An 18690-nucleotide genomic window follows, 5' to 3' on the forward strand; every position below is an offset into this window, starting at 1 on the left:
ATACATACACATCCACACACGCAAATATACATACCCATACATCTCATTGTACACATATACATATACACGCACAGACACATACATATATACACATGCACACAATTCACACTGTCTGCCTTTATTCATTCCCTTCGCCACCTCGCCACACATTGAATAACATCCCCCTCCCCCCTCATGTGTGCGAGGTAGCGCTAGGAAAAGACAACAAAGGCCCCATTCGTTCACACTTAGTCTCTAGCTGTCATGCAATAATGCCCGAAACCACAGCTCCTTTTCCATATCCAGGCCCCACAGAAGTTTCCATAGTTTACCCTAGACGCTTCACATGCCCTGATTCAATCCATTGACAGCACGTCGACCCCGGTATACCACATCGATCCAATTCACTATATTCCTCTCCCTCCTTTCACCCTCCTGCATGTTAAGGCCCCGAGCACTCAAAATCTTTTTCACTCCATCTTTCCACCTCCAATTTGGTCTCCCACTTCTCCTCGTTCCCTCCACCTGCGACACATATATCCTCTTGTTCAATCTTTCCCCAATCATTCTCTCCATATGCCCAAACCATTTCAAAACATCCTATTCTGCCCTCTCAACCACGCTCTTTTTATTTCCACACATCTCTCTTACCCTTACATTACTTACTCGATCAAACCACCTCACACCACATATTCTCCTCAAACATCTCATTTCCAGCACATCCACCCTCCTGCGCACAACTCTATCCATAGCCCACGCCTAGCAACTATATAACATTGTTGGAACCACTATTCCTTCAAACATAGCCATTTTTCCTTTCCGAGATAACGTTCTCGACCTCCACACATTCTTCAAGGCTCCCAGGATTTTCGCCCACTCCACCACCCTATAATTCACTTCCGCTTTCATGGATCCATCCGCTGCCAGATCCACTCCCAAATATCTAAAACACTTTACTTCCTCCAGTTTTTCTTCATTCAAACTTACCTACCAATTGACTTGACCCCCAACCCTACTGTACCTAATAGCCTTGTTCTTATTCACATTTACTCTCAACATTCTTCTTTCAAACACTTTACCAAACTCAGTCGCTAGCTTCTGCAGTTTCTCACATGAATCAGCCACCAGCACTGTATCATCAGCGAACAAGAACTGACTCACTTCCCAAGCTCTCTCATCCACAACAGACTGCATACTTGCCCCTCTTTCCAAAACTCTTGAATTCACCTCCCTAACAACCCCATCCATAAACAAATTAACCAACCATGGAGACATCACACACCCCTGCCGCAAACCTACATTCACTGAGAACCAATCACTTTCCTCTCTTCCTACACGTACACATGCCTTACATCCTAGATAGAAACTTTCACTGCTTCTAAAAACTTGCCTCCCACACGATATATTCTTAATGAATTCCACACAGCATCTCTATCAACTCTATTATATGCCTTATCCAGATCCATAAATGCTACATACAAATCCATTTGCTTTTCTAAGTATTTTTCACATACATTCCTCATAGTAAACTCTTGATCCACACATCCTCTTTTTTGTGTCAGAGGTGGAGGGAACGAGGAGAAGTGGGAGGCCAAATTGGAGGAGGAAAGATGGAGTGAAAAAGATTTTGAGTGATCGGGGCCTGAACATGCAGGAGGGTGAATGGCGTGCAAGGAATAGAGTGAACTGGAACGATATGGTATACCGGGGTCGATGTGCGGTCAATGGATTGAATCAGGGCATGTGAAGCGTCTGGGGAAAACCATGGAAATTTGTGTGGGGCCTGGATGTGGAAAGGGAGCTGTTGTTTCGGTGCATTATTACATGACAGCTAGAGACTGAGTGTGAACGAATGGGGCCTTTGGTGTCTTTTCCTGGCGCTACCTCGCACACATGAGGGGGAAGGGGGTTGTTATTCCATGTGTATGTGGGCGGGTTGGGCCATTCTTTCGTCTGTTTCCTTGCGTTACCTCGCTAACGCGGGAGACAGCGACATAGCAAAATAAATAAAATGAATACATAAATAAATAATATAAATATATATATATATATATATATATATATATATATATATATATATATATATTTTTTTTTTTTTTTTTTCTTTCTTCTTTCATACTATTCGCCATTTCCCGCGATAGCGAGGTAGCGTTAAGAACAGAGGACTGGGTCTTTGAGGGAATATCCTCACCTGGCCCTCTTCTCTGTTCCTTCTTTTGGAAGAAAAAAAAAAAAACGAGAGGGGAGGATTTCCAGCCTCCCGCTCCCTTCCCTTTTAGTCGCCTTCTACGACACGCAGGGAATACGCGGGAAGTATTCTTTCTCCCCTATCCCCAGGGAAATATATATATTTTTTATTTTTTTTTTCATTATACTTTGCCGCTGTCTCCCGCGTTTGCGAGGTAGCGCAAGGAAACAGACGAAAGAAATGGCCCAACCCCCCCCATACACATGTATATACATACGTCCACACACGCAAATATACATACCTACACAGCTTTCCATAGCTTACCCCAGACGCTTCACATGCCTTGATTCAATCCACCGACAGCACGTCAACCCCGGAAAACCACATCGCTCCAATTCACTCTATTCCTTGCCCTCCTTTCACCCTCCTGCATGTTCAGGCCCCGATCACACAAAATCTTTTTCACTCCATCTTTCCACCTCCAATTTGGTCTCCCTCTTCTCCTTGTTCCCTCCACCTCCGACACATATATCCTCTTGGTCAATCTTTCCTCACTCATCCTCTCCATGTGCCCAAACCACTTCAAAACACCCTCTTCTGCTCTCTCAACCACGCTCTTTTTATTTCCACACATCTCTCTTACCCTTACGTTACTCACTCGATCAAACCACCTCACACCACACATTGTCCTCAAACATCTCATTTCCAGCACATCCATCCTCCTGCGCACAACTCTATCCATAGCCCACGCCTCGCAACCATACAACATTGGTGGAACCACTATTCCTTCAAACATACACATTTTTGCTTTCCGAGATAATGTTCTCGACTTCCACACATTCTTCAAGGCCCCCAGAATTTTCGCCCCCTCCCCCACCCTATGATCCACTTCCGCTTCCATGGTTCCATCCGCTGCCAGATCCACTCCCAGATATCTAAAACACTTCACTTCCTCCAGTTTTTCTCCATTCAAACTCACCTCCCAGTTGACTTGACCCTCAACCCTACTGTACCTAATAACCTTGCTCTTATTCACATTTACTCTTAACTTTCTTCTTCCACACACTTTACCAAACTCAGTCACCAGCTTCTGCAGTTTCTCACATGAATCAGCCACCAGCGCTGTATCATCAGCGAACAACAACTGACTCACTTCCCAAGCTCTCTCATCCCCAACAGACTTCATACTTGCCCCTCTTTCCAAAACTCTTGCATTTACCTCCCTAACAACCCCATCCATAAACAAATTAAACAACCATGGAGACATCACACACCCCTGCCGCAAGCCTACATTCACTGAGAACCAATCACTTTCCTCTCTTCCTACACGTACACATGCCTTACATCCTCGATAAAAACTTTTCACTGCTTCTAACAACTTTCCTCCCACACCATATATTCTTAATACCTTCCACAGAGCATCTCTATCAACTCTATCATATGCCTTCTCCAGATCCATAAATGCTACATACAAATCCATTTGCTTTTCTAAGTATTTCTCACATACATTCTTCATAGCAAACACCTGATCCACACATCCTCTACCACTTCTGAAACCACACTGCTCTTCCCCAATCTGATGCTCTGAACCTGCCTTCACCCTCTCAATCAATACCCTCCCATATAATTTACCAGGAATACTCAACAAACTTATACCTCTGTAATTTGAGCACTCACTCTTATCCCCTTTGCCTTTGTACAATGGCACTATGCACGCATTCCGCCAATCCTCAGGCACCTCACCATGAGTCATACATACATTAAATAACCTTACCAACCAGTCAACAATACAGTCACCCCCTTTTTTAATAAATTCCACTGCAATACCATCCAAACCTGCTGCCTTGCCGGCTTTCATCTTCCGCAAAGCTTTCACTACCTCTTCTCTGTTTAACAAATCATTTTCCCTAACCCTCTCACTTTGCACACCACCTCGACCAAAACACCCTATATCCGCCACTCTATCATCAAACACATTCAACAAACCTTCAAAATACTCACTCCATCTCCTTCTCACATCACCACTACTTGTTATCACCTCCCCATTTGCGCCCTTCACTTAAGTTCCCATTTGCTCCCTTGTCTTACGCACTTTATTTACCTCCTTCCAGAACATCTTTTTATTCTCCCTAAAATTTAATGATACTCTCTCACCCCAACTCTCATTTGCCCTTTTTTTCACCTCTTGCACCTTTCTCTTGACCTCCTGTCTCTTTCTTTTATACATCTCCCACTCAATTTCATTTTTTACCTGCAAAAATCGTCCAAATGCCTCTCTCTTCTCTTTCACTAATACTCTTACTTCTTCATCCCACCACTCACTACCCTTTCTAATCAACCCACCTCCCACTCTTCTCATGCCACAAGCGTCTTTTGCGCAATCCATCACTGATTCCCTAAATACATCCCATTCCTCCCCCACTCCCGTTACTTCCATTGTTCTCACCTTTTTCCATTCTGTACTCAGCCTCTCCTGGTACTTCCTCACACAGGTCTCCTTCTCAAGCTCACTTACTCTCACCACCCTCTTCACCCCAACATTCACTCTTCTTTTCTGAAAACCCATACAAATCTTCACCTTAGCCTCCACAGGATAATGAATAGACATCTCTCCAGTTGCACCTCTCAGCACATTAACGTCCAAAAGTCTCTCTTTCGCACGCCTGTCAATTAACACGTAATCCAATAACGCTCTCTGGCCATCTCTCCTACTTACATAAGTATACTTATGTATATCTCGCTTTTTAAACCAGGTATTCCCAATCATCAGTCCTTTTTCAGCACATAAATCTACAAGCTCTTCACCATTTCCATTTACAACACTGAACACCCCATGCATACCAATTATTCCCTCAACTGCCACATTACTCACCTTTGCATTCAAATCACCCATCACTATGACCCGGTCTCGTGCATCAAAACCACTAACACACTCATTCAGCTGCTCCCAAAACACTTGCCTCTCTTGATCTTTCTTCTCATGTCCAGGTGCATATGCACCAATAATCACCCACCTCTCTCCATCAACTTTCAGTTTTACCCATATTAATCGAAAATTTACTTTCTTACACTCTATCACATACTCCCACAACTCCTGTTTCAGGAGTATTGCTACTCCTTCCCTTGCTCTTGTCCTCTCACTAACCCCTGACTTTACTCCCCAGACATTCCCAAACCACTCTTCCCCTTTACCCTTGAGCTTCATTTCACTCAGAGCCAAAACATCCAGGTTCCTTTCCTCAAACATACTACCTATCTCTCCTTTTTTCACATCTTGGTTACATCCACACACATTTAGGCACCCCACTCTGAGCCTTCGAGGAGGATGAGCACTCCCCGCGTGACTCCTTCTTCTGTTTCCCATTTTAGAAAGTTAATACAAGGAGGGAAGGATTTCTGCCCCCCCGCTCCCGTCCCCTCTAGTCGCTTTCTACGACACGCGAGGAATACGTGGGAAGTATTCTTTCACCCCTATCCCCAGGGATAATATACATATATACCTACATATACACACACACACACACACACACATACATACGCACATATACACACACACACACATACATATATATACATATGAGAAATGTAAGAAACAATTTAGAAAACTGAAACTTCTAGCTTGAAATGAATGAAAAAAAGGATGTCACATAATGGTTCAACCTCTGGCTATGGAAAAAAGGAAATGTATAATTTATTTACACAAACGTCAATAGCAGTTCTCATCAATTTAAACACTGTATCAATAAGCTTCAATGTCTAAGCTACATTTTTCTCCAATTTCACTATTTTCCTTCACATTTTCAATTGTGTCTGAAGGTTCTACTTCAAGAGTGATTGTTTTTCCAGTAAGGGTCTTCACATCTTATATATATATATATATATATATATATATATATATATATATATATATATATATATATATATATATATATATATATATATATATATATATATATATATATATATATATATATATATATATATATATATATTCATATATATATATATTCATATAAATACATATATATATATATATATATATATATATATATATATATATATATATATATATATATATATATATATATATATATATATATATATATATATATATATATATATATATATATATATATATATATATATATATGTATATATATATATATATATATATATATATATATATATATATATATATATATATATATATATATATATATATATATATATATATATATATATATATATATATATATATATATATATATATGTATATATATATATATATATATATATATATATATATATATATATATATATATATATATATATATATATATATATATATATATGTATATATATATATATATATATATATATATATATATATATATATATATATATATATATATATATATATATATATATATATATATATATATATATATATATATATATACATATATATATATCCTCGATAAAAACTTTTAACTGCTTCTAACAACTTGGCTCTCACGCCATATATTCTTAGTACCTTCCACAGAGCATCTCTATACACTATCGTATGTCTTCTCCAGATCCATAAATGCTACATGCAAATCCATCTGCTTTTCTAAGTATTTCTCACATACATTCTTCAAAGCAAACACCTGGTCCACACATCCTCTACCACCTTTGAAACCACACTGCTCTTCCCCAATCTGATTCTCTGAACATGCCTTCACCCTCTCAATCAATACCTTTCCATATAATCTACCAGGAATACTCAAGAAACTTATACCTCTGTAATTTGAGCACTAACACTTATCCACTTTGCCTTTGTACAAAGGCACTGTGCAAGCATTCCGCCAGTCCTCAGGCACCTCACCATGAATCATACATACATGAAATAACCTTACCAACCAGTCAATGATACAGTCACCCCCTTTTTTAATAAATTCCACTGCAATACCATCCAAACCTTCTTCTTTGCTGGCTTTCATCTTCCGCAAAGCTTTTACTACCTCTTCTCTGTTTACCAAATCATTTTCCCTAACCCTCTCACCTTGCACACCACCTCGACCTAAACACCCTATATCTGCCACTATATCATCAAACACATTCAACAAACCCTCAAAATACTCACTCCATCTCCTTCTCACATCACCACTACTTGTTGTCACCTCCCCATTATCCCCCTTCACTGAAGTTCCCATTTGCTCCCTTGTAACGCATATGTACTTGTAGGAAGAGAGGAAAGTGATTGGTTCTCAGTGAATGTAGGTTTGCGGCAAGGGTGTGTGATGTCTACATGGTTGTTTAATTTGTTTATGGATGGGGTTGTTAGGGAGGTAAATTCAAGAGTTTTGGAAAGAGGGGCAAGTGTGAAGTCTGTTGGGGATGAGAGAGCTTGGGAAGTGAGTCAGTTGTTCTTTGCTGATGATACACCGCTGGTGGCTGATTCATGTGAGAAACTGCAGAAGCTAGTGACTGAGTTTGGTAAAGTGTTTGAAAGAAGAATGTTGAGAGTAAATGTGAATAAGAAGAAGGCTATTAGGTACAGTAGGGTTGAGAATCAAGTCAATTGGGAGGTAAGTTTGAATGGAGAAAAACGGGTGGAAGTGAAGTGTTTTAGATATTGGGAGTGTATTTGGCAGCGGATGTAACCATGGAAGCGGAAGTGAATCATAGGGCGGGGGAGGGGGGCGAAACTTCTGGGAGCCTTGAAGAATGTGTGGAAATCGAGAACATTATCTCGGAAAGCAAAAATGGCTATGTTTGAAGGAATAGAGGTTCCAACAATGTTGTATGGTTGCGAGGCGTGGGCTATGGATAGAGTTGTGCGCGGGAGGGTGGATGTGCTGGAAATGAGATGTTTGAGTAGAATATGTGGTGTGAGGTGGTTTGATCGAGTAAGTAAAAATAGGGTAAGAGAGATGTGTGGTAATAAAAGAGAATGGTTGAGAGAGCAGAAGAGGGTGTTTTGAAGTGGTTTGGTCACATGGAGAGAATGAGTGGGGAAAGATTGACCAAGAGGATATATGTGTCGGAAGTGGAGGGAACGAGGAGATGTGGGAGACCAAATTGGAGGTGGAAAGATGGAGTGAAAAAGATTTTGAGTGATCGGGGCCTGAACATGAGGAGGGAGAAAGGCGTCCAAGGAATAGAGTGAATTGGAACGATGTGGTATACCGGGGTGGACGTGCTGTCAATGGATTGAACCAGGGCATGTAAAACGTCTGGGGTAGACCCTGGAAAGTTCTGTGGTGCCTGGATGTGGAAAGGGAGCTGTTGTTTCGGTGTATTATTACATGACAGCTAGAGCCTGAGTGTGAACGAATGGGGCCTTTGTTGTCTTTTCCTAGCGCTACCTCGCACACATGAGTGGGGAGGGGGTTAATATTTCATGTGTGGCGAGGTGGCGATGGGAATGAATAAAGGCAGACAGTATGAATTATGTACATGTGTATATATTTATATGTCTGGGTGTGTATATATATGTATACGTTGAGATGTATAGGTATGTATATTTGCGTGTGTAGATGTGTATGTATATACATGTGTGTGTTGGTGGGCCATTTCTTTCGTCTGTTTCCTTGCGCTACCTCCCAAACGCGGGAAAGAGCGACAAGGCAAAATAAATAAAATGATAAATAAATAAATATATATATATATATATATATATATATATATATATATATATATATATATATATATATATATATATATTTTTTTTTTTCTATACCTCGTCGCTGTCTCCCGCATTTGCGAGGTAGCGCAAGGAAACAGACGAAAGAAATGGCCCAACCCCCCCCACACACATGTACATACACGCATCCACACACGCAAATATACATACCTACACAGCTTTCCATGGTTTACCCCGGACGCCCCACATGCCTTGATTCAATCCATTGACAGCACATCAACACCTGTATACCACACCGCTCCAATTCACTCTATTCCTTGCCCTCCTTTCACCCTCCTGCATGTTCAGGCCCCGATCACACAAAATCCTTTTCACTCCATCTTTCCACCTCCAATTTGGTCTCCCTCTTCTCCTCGTTCCCTACACCTCCGACACATATATCCTCTTGGTCAATCTTTCCTCACTCATTCTCTCCATGTGCCCAAACCATTTCAAAACACCCTCTTCTGCTCTCTCAACCACGCTCTTTTTATTTCCACACATCTCTCTTACCCTTACGTTACTCACTCGATCAAACCACCTCACACCACACATTGTCCTCAAACATCTCATTTCCAGCACATCCATCCTCCTGCGCACAACTCTATCCATAGCCCACGCCTCGCAACCATACAACATTGTTGGAACCACTATTCCTTCAAACATACCCATTTTCGCTTTCCGGGATAATGTTCTCGACTTCCACACATTCTTCAAGGCTCCCAAAATTTTCGCCCCCTCCCCCACCTTATGATCCACTTCCGCTTCCATGGTTCCATCCGCTGACAGATCCACTCCCAGATATCTAAAACACTTCACTTCCTCCAGTTTTTCTCCATTCAAACTCACCTCCCAATTGACTTGACCCTCAACCCTACTGTACCTAATAACCTTGCTCTTATTCACATTTACTCTTAACTTTCTTCTTCAACACACTTTACCAAACTCCGTCACCAGCTTCTGCAGTTTCTCACATGAATCCGCCACCAGCGCTGTATCATCAGCGAACAACAACTGACTCACTTCCCAAGCTCTCTCATCCCCAACAGACTTCATACTTGCCCCTCTTTCCAAAACTCTTGCATTTACCTCCCTAACAACTCCATCCATAAACAAATTAAACAACCATGGAGACATCACACACCCCTGCCGCAAACCTACATTCACTGAGAACCAATCACTTTCCTCTCTTCCTACACGTACACATGCCTTACATCCTCGATAAAAACTTTTCACTGCTTCTAACAACTTGCCTCCCACACCATATATTCTTAATACCTTCCACAGAGCATCTCTATCAACTCTATCATATGCCTTCTCCAGATCCATAAATGCTACATACAAATCCATTTGCTTTTCTAAGTATTTCTCACATACATTCTTCAAAGCAAACACCTGATACACACATCCGGTACCACTTCTGAAACCACACTGCTCTTCCCCAATCTGATGCTCTGTACATGCCTTCACCCTCTCAATCAATACCCTCCCATATAATTTACCAGGAATACTCAACAAACTTATACCTCTGTAATTTGAGCACTCACTCTTATCCCCTTTGCCTTTGTACAATGGCACTATGCACGCATTCCGCCAATCCTCAGGCACCTCACCATGAGTCATACATACATTAAATAACCTTACCAACCAGTCAACAATACAGTCACCCCCTTTTTTAATAAATTCCACTGCAATATCATCCAAACCTGCTGCCTTGCCGGCTTTCATCTTCCGCAAAGCTTTTACTACCTCTTCTCTGTTTACCAAATCATTTTCCCCAACCCTCTCACTTTGAACACCACCTCGACCCAAACACCCTATATCTGCCACTCTGTCATCAGACACATTCAACAAACCTTCAAAATACTCATTCCATCTCCTTCTCACATCACCACTACTTGTTATCACCTCCCCATTTACGCCCTTCACTGAAGTTCCCATTTGCTCCCTTGTCTTACGCACCCTATTTACCTCCTTCCAGAACATCTTTTTATTCTCCCTAAAATTTACTGATAGTCTCTCACCCCAACTCTCATTTGCCCTTTTTTTCACCTCTTGCACCTTTCTCTTGACCTCCTGTCTCTTTCTTTTATACTTCTCCCACTCAATTGCATTTTTTCCCTGCAAAAATCGTCCAAATGCCTCTCTCTTCTCTTTCACTAATACTTTTACTTCTTCATCCCACCACTCACTACCCTTTCTAAACAGCCCACCTCCCACTCTTCTCATGCCACAAGCATCTTTTGCGCAATCCATCACTGATTCCCTAAATACATCCCATTCCTCCCCCACTCCCCTTACTTCCATTGTTCTCACCTTTTTCCATTCTGTACACAGTCTCTCCTGATACTTCCTCACACAGGTCTCCTTCCCAAGCTCACTTACTCTCACCACCTTCTTCACCCCAACATTCACTCTTCTTTTCTGAAAACCCATACTAATCTTCATCTTAGCCTCCACAAGATAATGATCATATATATATATATATATATATATATATATATATATATATATATATATATATATATATATATATATATATATATGATAGAGTGGCAGATATAGGGTGTTTTGGTCGAGGTGATGTGCAAAGTGAGAGGGTTAGGGAAAATGATTTGTTAAACAGAGAAGAGGTAGTAAAAGCTTTGCGGAAGATGAAAGCCGGCAAGGCAGCAGGTTTGGATGGTATTGCAGTGGAATTTATTAAAAAAGGGGGTGACTGTATTGTTGACTGGTTGGTAAGGTTATTTAATGTATGTATGACTCATGGTGAGGTGCCTGAGGATTGGCGGAATGCGTGCATAGTGCCATTGTACAAAGGCAAAGGGGATAAGAGTGAGTGCTCAAATTACAGAGGTATAAGTTTGTTGAGTATTCCTGGTAAATTATATGGGAGGATATTGACTGAGAGGGTGAGGGCATGTACAGAGCATCAGATTGGGGAAGAGCAGTGTGGTTTCAGAAGTGGTACAGGATGTGTGGATCAGGTGTTTGCTTTGAAGAATATATGTGAGAAATACTTAGAAAAGCAAATGGATTTGTATGAAGCATTTATGGATCTGGAGAAGGCATATGATTGAGTTGATAGAGATGCTCTGTGGAAGGTATTAAGAATATATGGTGTGGGAGGAAAGTTGTTAGAAGCAGTGAAAAGTTTTTATCGAGGATGTAAGGCATGTGTACGTGTAGGAAGAGAGGAAAGTGATTGGTTCTCGGTGAATGTAGGTTTGCGGCAGGGGTGTGTGATGTCTCCATGGTTGTTTAATTTGTTTATGGATGGGGTTGTTAGGGAGGTGAATGCAAGAGTTTTGGAAAGAGGGGCAAGTATGAAGTCTGTTGGGGATGAGAGAGCTTGGGAAGTGAGTCAGTTGTTGTTCGCTGATGATACAGCGCTGGTGGCTGATTCATGCGAGAAACTGCAGAAGCTGGTGACTGAGTTTGATAAAGTGTGTGAAAGAAGAAAGTTAACAGTAAATGTGAATAAGAGCAAGGTTATTAGGTACAGTAGGGTTGAGGGTCAAGTCAATTGGGAGGTGAGTTTGAATGGAGAAAAACTGGAGGAAGTGAAGTGTTTTAGATATCTGGGAGTGGATCTGGCAGCGGATGGAACCATGGAAGCGGAAGTGGATCATAGGGTGGGGGAGGGGGCGAAAATTCTGGGAGCCTTGAAGAATGTGTGGAAGTCGAGAACATTATCTCGGAAAGCAAAAATGGGTATGTTTGAAGGAATAGTGGTTCCAACAATGTTGTATGGTTGCGAGGCGTGGGCTATGGATAGAGTGGTGCGCAGGAGGATGGATGTGCTGGAAATGAGATGTTTGAGGACAATGTGTGGTGTGAGGTGGTTTGATCGAGTAAGTAACGTAAGGGTAAGAGAGATGTGTGGAAATAAAAAGAGCGTGGTTGAGAGAGCAGAAGAGGGTATTTTGAAATGGTTTGGGCACATGGAGAGAATGAGTGAGGAAAGATTGACCAAGAGGATATATGTGTCGGAGGTGGAGGGAACGAGGAGAAGAGGGAGACCAAATTGGAGGTGGAAAGATGGAGTAAAAAAGATTTTGTGTGATCGGGGCCTGAACATGCAGGAGGGTGAAAGGAGGGCAAGGAATAGAGTGAATTGGAGCGATGTGGTATACCGGGGTTGACGTGCTGTCAGTGGATTGAATCAAGGCATGTGAAGCGTCTGGGGTAGACCATGGAAAGCTGTGTAGGTATGTATATTTGCGTGTGTGGACGTATGTATATACATGTGTATGGGGGTGGGTTGGGCCATTTCTTTCGTCTTTTTCCTTGCGCTACCTCGCAAACGCGGGAGATAGCGACAAAGCAAAAAAAAAAAATATATATATATATATATATATGTATATATGTATATATATATATATATATATATATATATATATATATATATATATATATATATATATATATATATATATATATATATATATATATATTCTTTATTTCAAACTATTCGCCATTTCCCGCGTTAGCGAGGTAGCGTTAAGAACAGAGAACTGGGCCTTTGAGGGAATATCCTCACCCGGCCCCCTTCTCCGTTCCTTCTTTTGGAAAGTTAAAAAGAAAAATAATGAGAGGGGAGGATTTCCAGCCCCCCGCTCCCTCCACTTTTAGTCGCCTTCTACGACACGCAGGGAATTCGTGGGAAGTAATCTTTCTCCCCTATCCCCAGGGATATATGTATGCAGATATATATATATATGTATATATTCTTTTTTTTTTTTTTTTTGCTTTGTCGCTGTGTCCCGCGTTTGCGAGGTAGCGCAAGGAAACAGACGAAAGAAATGGCCCAACCCACCCCCATACACATGTATATACATAAGTCCACACACGCAAATATACATACCTACACAGCTTTCCATGGTTTAGCACAGACGCTTCACATGCCCTGATTCAATCCACTGACAGCACGTCAACCCCGGTGTACCACATCGATCCAATTCACTCTATTCCTTGCCCTCCTTTCACCCTCCTGCATGTTCAGGCCCCGATCACACAAAATCTTTTTCACTCCATCTTTCCACCTCCAATATGGTCTCCCACTTCTCCTCGTTCCCTCCACCTCCGATACATTTCTCCTCTTGGTCAATCTTTCCTCACTCATTCTCTCCATGTGCCCAAACCATTTCAAAACACCCTCTTCTGCTCTCTCAACCACGCTCTTTTTATTTCCACACATCTCTCTTACCCTGACGTTACTTACTCGATCAAACCACCTCACACCACACATTGTCCTCAAACATCTCATTTCCAGCACATCCATCCTCCTGCGCACAACTCTATCCATATGTATATATACATATATATATATATATATATATATATATATATATATATATATATATATATATATATATATATATATATATATATATATATATATGTATATATATATATATATATATATATATATATATATATATATATATATATATATATATATATATATATATATATATATATATATATATATATATATATATATATCACCGAGTCAAACGCGTATGAAGAGCTACAGAACTAATTAAACTATCAGTAAATGAGCAACACTGGGAAGAGGGCCTGCTCAGTTAGCAGAGCAGTTTGTGGGTGTATGGAGCAGGCCAGCTGGCACCAGAGTCAGTTATACACTCATTCGAGATTTTGACGCCTTATGTAAACCATTGTGTATAACATAGTACGTCAGTCATATTAGAAAGACGGTAAGACACCGGAAGCAAGACGGTACGTTTGTTGTGTATGATGTGAGTGACCTTTGTTGTAATCCCTACTGATCAAGTTAAAGGTCACGCCATTACACGCAATGATTGTACCATTGTATTCAAGGATCTAGCTCAAGGGGCTAGGAACTTTAGTTGAAATGAATGAGTAGGTAAATTGGATTGGTTGACTGACCTAGTCATGTTGGCTATGGGGTCACCATCTTGCCACGTCTCCAGCTGGAATTGTTGAGGTAGTCCTCCGTCGAAGCCCTCAACACAGGTGATGACCATGGAGGTGGTGTGAGCGTGGGAGGAGGGCTTTCCCAGGGTAGCAGAGCAGTTCGTGGGTGTGTCTGGCGGGCCAGCTGGCACCAGGGTTACTACGCAGGGTGTAAACTGCCGTCCGATGGCGTTTTTGGCGAGGCACATGAACCGGCCGTAGTCGTCTGGACTGTGAGGCATGACCAGGACGCTGGAGGTGAGGCCGTCACTCCTGACGTCCTCTTCGGGAACCTCTTCTTCGGTGCCGTCCGCCCGTTTCCTAATCCACGTCCAGGTGATGTCGTGGGCGGGTTCAGCCTCCACCGTGCACTTCACGGCGGCCGTAGATCCGCGGGCGGCACCCTGTGTCCTCTCTCGCCTCCCACCGGCACACATAGGCGAATCTGACGGCACCAGAGAATCACCGTTACCAGTAGGCAGAGCAGATTTATAGCAAGTCTTTATGGCTACTGAGTTAGTAATGTGAGGTACCAGCAATTGTAACGTGCTACTGTGGGTGAGGGAATTTAGATATGATATAAAGCATCAAGATTTTCGATGTAAAACTAGAAAAAGACACCATAATCCCTATCGATGTATAGTGCATTAACAGCTACCATAATTCTCTTATTTATTCTGGTCCATACGTACACTGTGTGAAAATCAACTCCATTGTTTTCTGTCTTTGAGTACGCAAGACTGAATATTTGTTATCGTGTGTACGTACAGTGACCATTAGTTCCACGCTTCTGATATAATGGATAGTTCTCTCCTTGAGTGAGTGAATCATTCTCACACAAACACCAAAGACAGGAGGATATGGGCGTTTACAAGAGCACTTTCTCTTTATTATCAGTGAAAACAAAGCAAAGTTTCTTCTGCGTCAGGTAAACGACATAATACAGCCACCGCCGCTTCAGTAAACAACCGCCACCAGATCAAACAGCACAACCCTCAACACCACCAAACATCAACACTAGAAACCTCGAGTGTTGGTGCCGGCGTGCCCCTTGACGGACGAACGGAGGAAGGCAACCCTGGGGAGGCGCCCGAGGGCATGGTACTCACAACCTGTAGAAAAATAACAGACGCAGAAGGAGGGCTTAATGCTTGTAGTCAGGCTGAGTAGAGGAGCCCTCGGGGGCTGAGCTATGTCTAGGTTGATGTCTGGAGATATTGTTGATCCTGACTTGATGCTATATTGACCTAAACGTTGATACTGTCGTGTTCTTGTTTTACTGTTATACTTACAGTGATCCAGCACTCATTGTAAGTATGATGGTCTAATATGACAATGATCTTGACAAAAGGGCATTACCTCAATGCTTTTTGATTTGGAAAAGCGTTACACTTAGTATTATGCTGAAGCTACTGCTGTTATGGTGTTCCACTGAAGCAACTTTAGTATTATGTCGCTTAGCTTAGTGTGGAGCAAACATGTCTGAACACCACCCTTCTTACTCTCACAGACACTGATGTAGCGTTGTACTGCTCTCTTTACAATTTTACTCTGTCATCGACTCGATAAGAAGTGATACTATCTGTGTGATACACTTCACATTTATAAAAGTGAGAGCATGTGTGTGTGTGTGTGTGTGTGTGTCTTGATAGGGTTTGAGGGGGACTGAGGAGTAAGTGCTCAATACTCTGTCTTTGGCATTAAGTGTCTTGTGCGGAATCTGAGTTTCTTACACTAGGTGGTGTCAAGTTCACAGAAAAGTATGCATGATTTATACATGCCTGGGGAGCGTAGTTTCAGCTGCGTGTATGTTTGGTGGTATGGGGTTTAAGACTGGGCTGGGAGGGCGGTTGCTCAATGCTTGTTAAGTCAATACGGTGTGTATATGTTTTGTTAATGTTGTGTTTGTTTGGGGAGGCGGGAAGGGGAATCTGTGGGTATAGGTTGCTGAAGTGCGAGGCAAGGGTGAGGGTTTTGTTTCTACTTGAGGTGTGGCTGGTTGGTTATGAAGTGATCTAGGAGGGAAGGTGTTGCAAAGAATTGAATGTTGAGCATATTGAGATGAGATTATACTGGAAATTACAGTGAATGAGTTGAATGCTTGCTTGTGCTCGTTCGGCAGCTAGTAGTTGTTCTGAATGCTCTGTTTTGTGTGGCTAGCAGCTTTGGTATGTATGATTTGCTAGAGTAAATAGCCAGGCAGATGAAGCGTAGTTTAGAGTGGATGAGATAAATTGTTTGCATTCAATACCGAGAGATTTTTTACTTATCCAAAACTGGCGTGTGTATGTTCTGAGGGCGTTTAGTTTGCTCATGGATTTTATGTCAGCTTTTGTGGGTTGGGGAGTGAATGTCATGTGAGTACTGTTAATGTTCTAGTATGGTTGAAGTTCTATTGAATGGTAAATTGGTTGACTATTCTGGGGTATAGAAGGGTGCAGGCTATGTTCATGTCAGACAGGAGTAAAGAGAATGACAGTGGATATTTGTGAGATGCAGACTTGGTGTGTTTCATGAGCAAGTGTTCTAATTGAATGATGTAATAGTGTTGTTTGCTAGTTCTTTGAGTAGCGTAAGTTATCCGTGATGTAGTTGTGGGGTCATTTGCACATGGGAGTACTTTCACAGTGTGGTCTGTAGGATGTGGCAGGAGGTCACGTAAAAGGACACTAAAGAGTGGTTGAAGAAACATGTCTCCTGGGGGTATCTACTGTAAAGCTTGAGGGTTTTTGAGGTGAAACACCTGGGGTGGGTGTAATCCGACTGCCACACTCAGGACTGGAACCCATGCAGACCTGCTCGTGCTGGCCCGTGCTAACTCATGGTCAATAACGCTCACCAGTACACCGCGGGGAGTGTGTGTGTGTGTGTGTCTGTGTGTGTGTGTGTAGTTTTGAAAACTGTCAATAACCCCATTTACAATGGCCTCAGTATAAGCCTAGACTGACATACACCATCTGTAATAGATTAAGGTCAAAACTAATAGAATCGAGATCCCCCTAGTCTATCATCAGCCTGACCTTTAGACCAGAGAAAGGTGTGATCGGTGAGGGGGATTTAGTCAACAACTACGGGTACTTATGAGGGAACACAAGTCCATAATGAAGGCCATAGTTCACACGGGAGTGCTGTTCCGGTCCCCAGGCCAGACCAGTGATGAGGATCATGCTGGTAGAAAGAGCTGGCTGGAAGGTTGTCTTCTTGATATCTTTTATGTGTGATCATGACCATTATCTTGCTCCCCTGCATGATTTAGGTGACATATGAGGAGCTCATAATAATTGCTCATACGTCTGTATACTTCAGAAGAGGCACGTAGATAGATCGGTTGACTGATTGATATATTCTTAAATAGATCGATAGATAGATTGATAGATTGCTGGAAATATAAATTGATGGAAAGATATACGTACAGTTGTATAATTCTCTCAAAAATAGATAGATAGATAGATAGATAGATAAATAGATAGATAGATAGAGAGATTGGTATGGATTGTACATTTTTGTCGAAGAAAAGAAGAAAGAAATAAGCGGAAGTAGAGGACAGAGAAGAAAAGAATAAGGGTTCAAATAGGAATGGCATTATGAGTATGGTTAGGGTCAGGAGGACTGGAATAGAGACAGAATGTGACAGACAGAATGTGACAGTACTCACGACGGACGGTGAGGAAGACGGCGTTACTGGTAGTGCGACCCTCGACGTTGGCGGCTGTGCAGGTGTAGGACCCCGAGTGTCGTCTCTGGAGGTTCCTGAGCACCAGGTTGAGGCCGTTCATCACCACACCCGCGCTCATGTTGTGCACCAGCTCCTCCTCCTGCAACACGACCGCCACACACTCCCTCAGTGACCACTGCTTGTGACACATACCACGTATGCCCAGTGACTGTCTTATGACACACCCCATGCACTCTC

At 41.8% G+C, this 18690-nt stretch overlaps 1 protein-coding gene across 1 annotated transcript in view; it reads right to left on the minus strand.

Annotated features, from left to right (window-relative positions):
- The window catches only part of LOC139762523 (uncharacterized), a 414664-nt gene that overhangs the window by 21517 nt on the left and 374457 nt on the right, over positions 1–18690 (minus strand). Inside the window, exons 9-10 of the mRNA XM_071687516.1 lie at positions 18433–18592; positions 14751–15222 (exon numbers count right to left, since the gene is read on the minus strand). Of these exons, the coding sequence (XP_071543617.1) occupies positions 14751–15222; positions 18433–18592 (632 nt within the window). The remainder of the gene's footprint in view (positions 1–14750; positions 15223–18432; positions 18593–18690) is intronic.

Source organism: Panulirus ornatus, chromosome 3 (genome assembly GCF_036320965.1).
Source record: "Panulirus ornatus isolate Po-2019 chromosome 3, ASM3632096v1, whole genome shotgun sequence".
NCBI classification, from domain to species: Eukaryota; Metazoa; Arthropoda; class Malacostraca; order Decapoda; family Palinuridae; genus Panulirus; species Panulirus ornatus.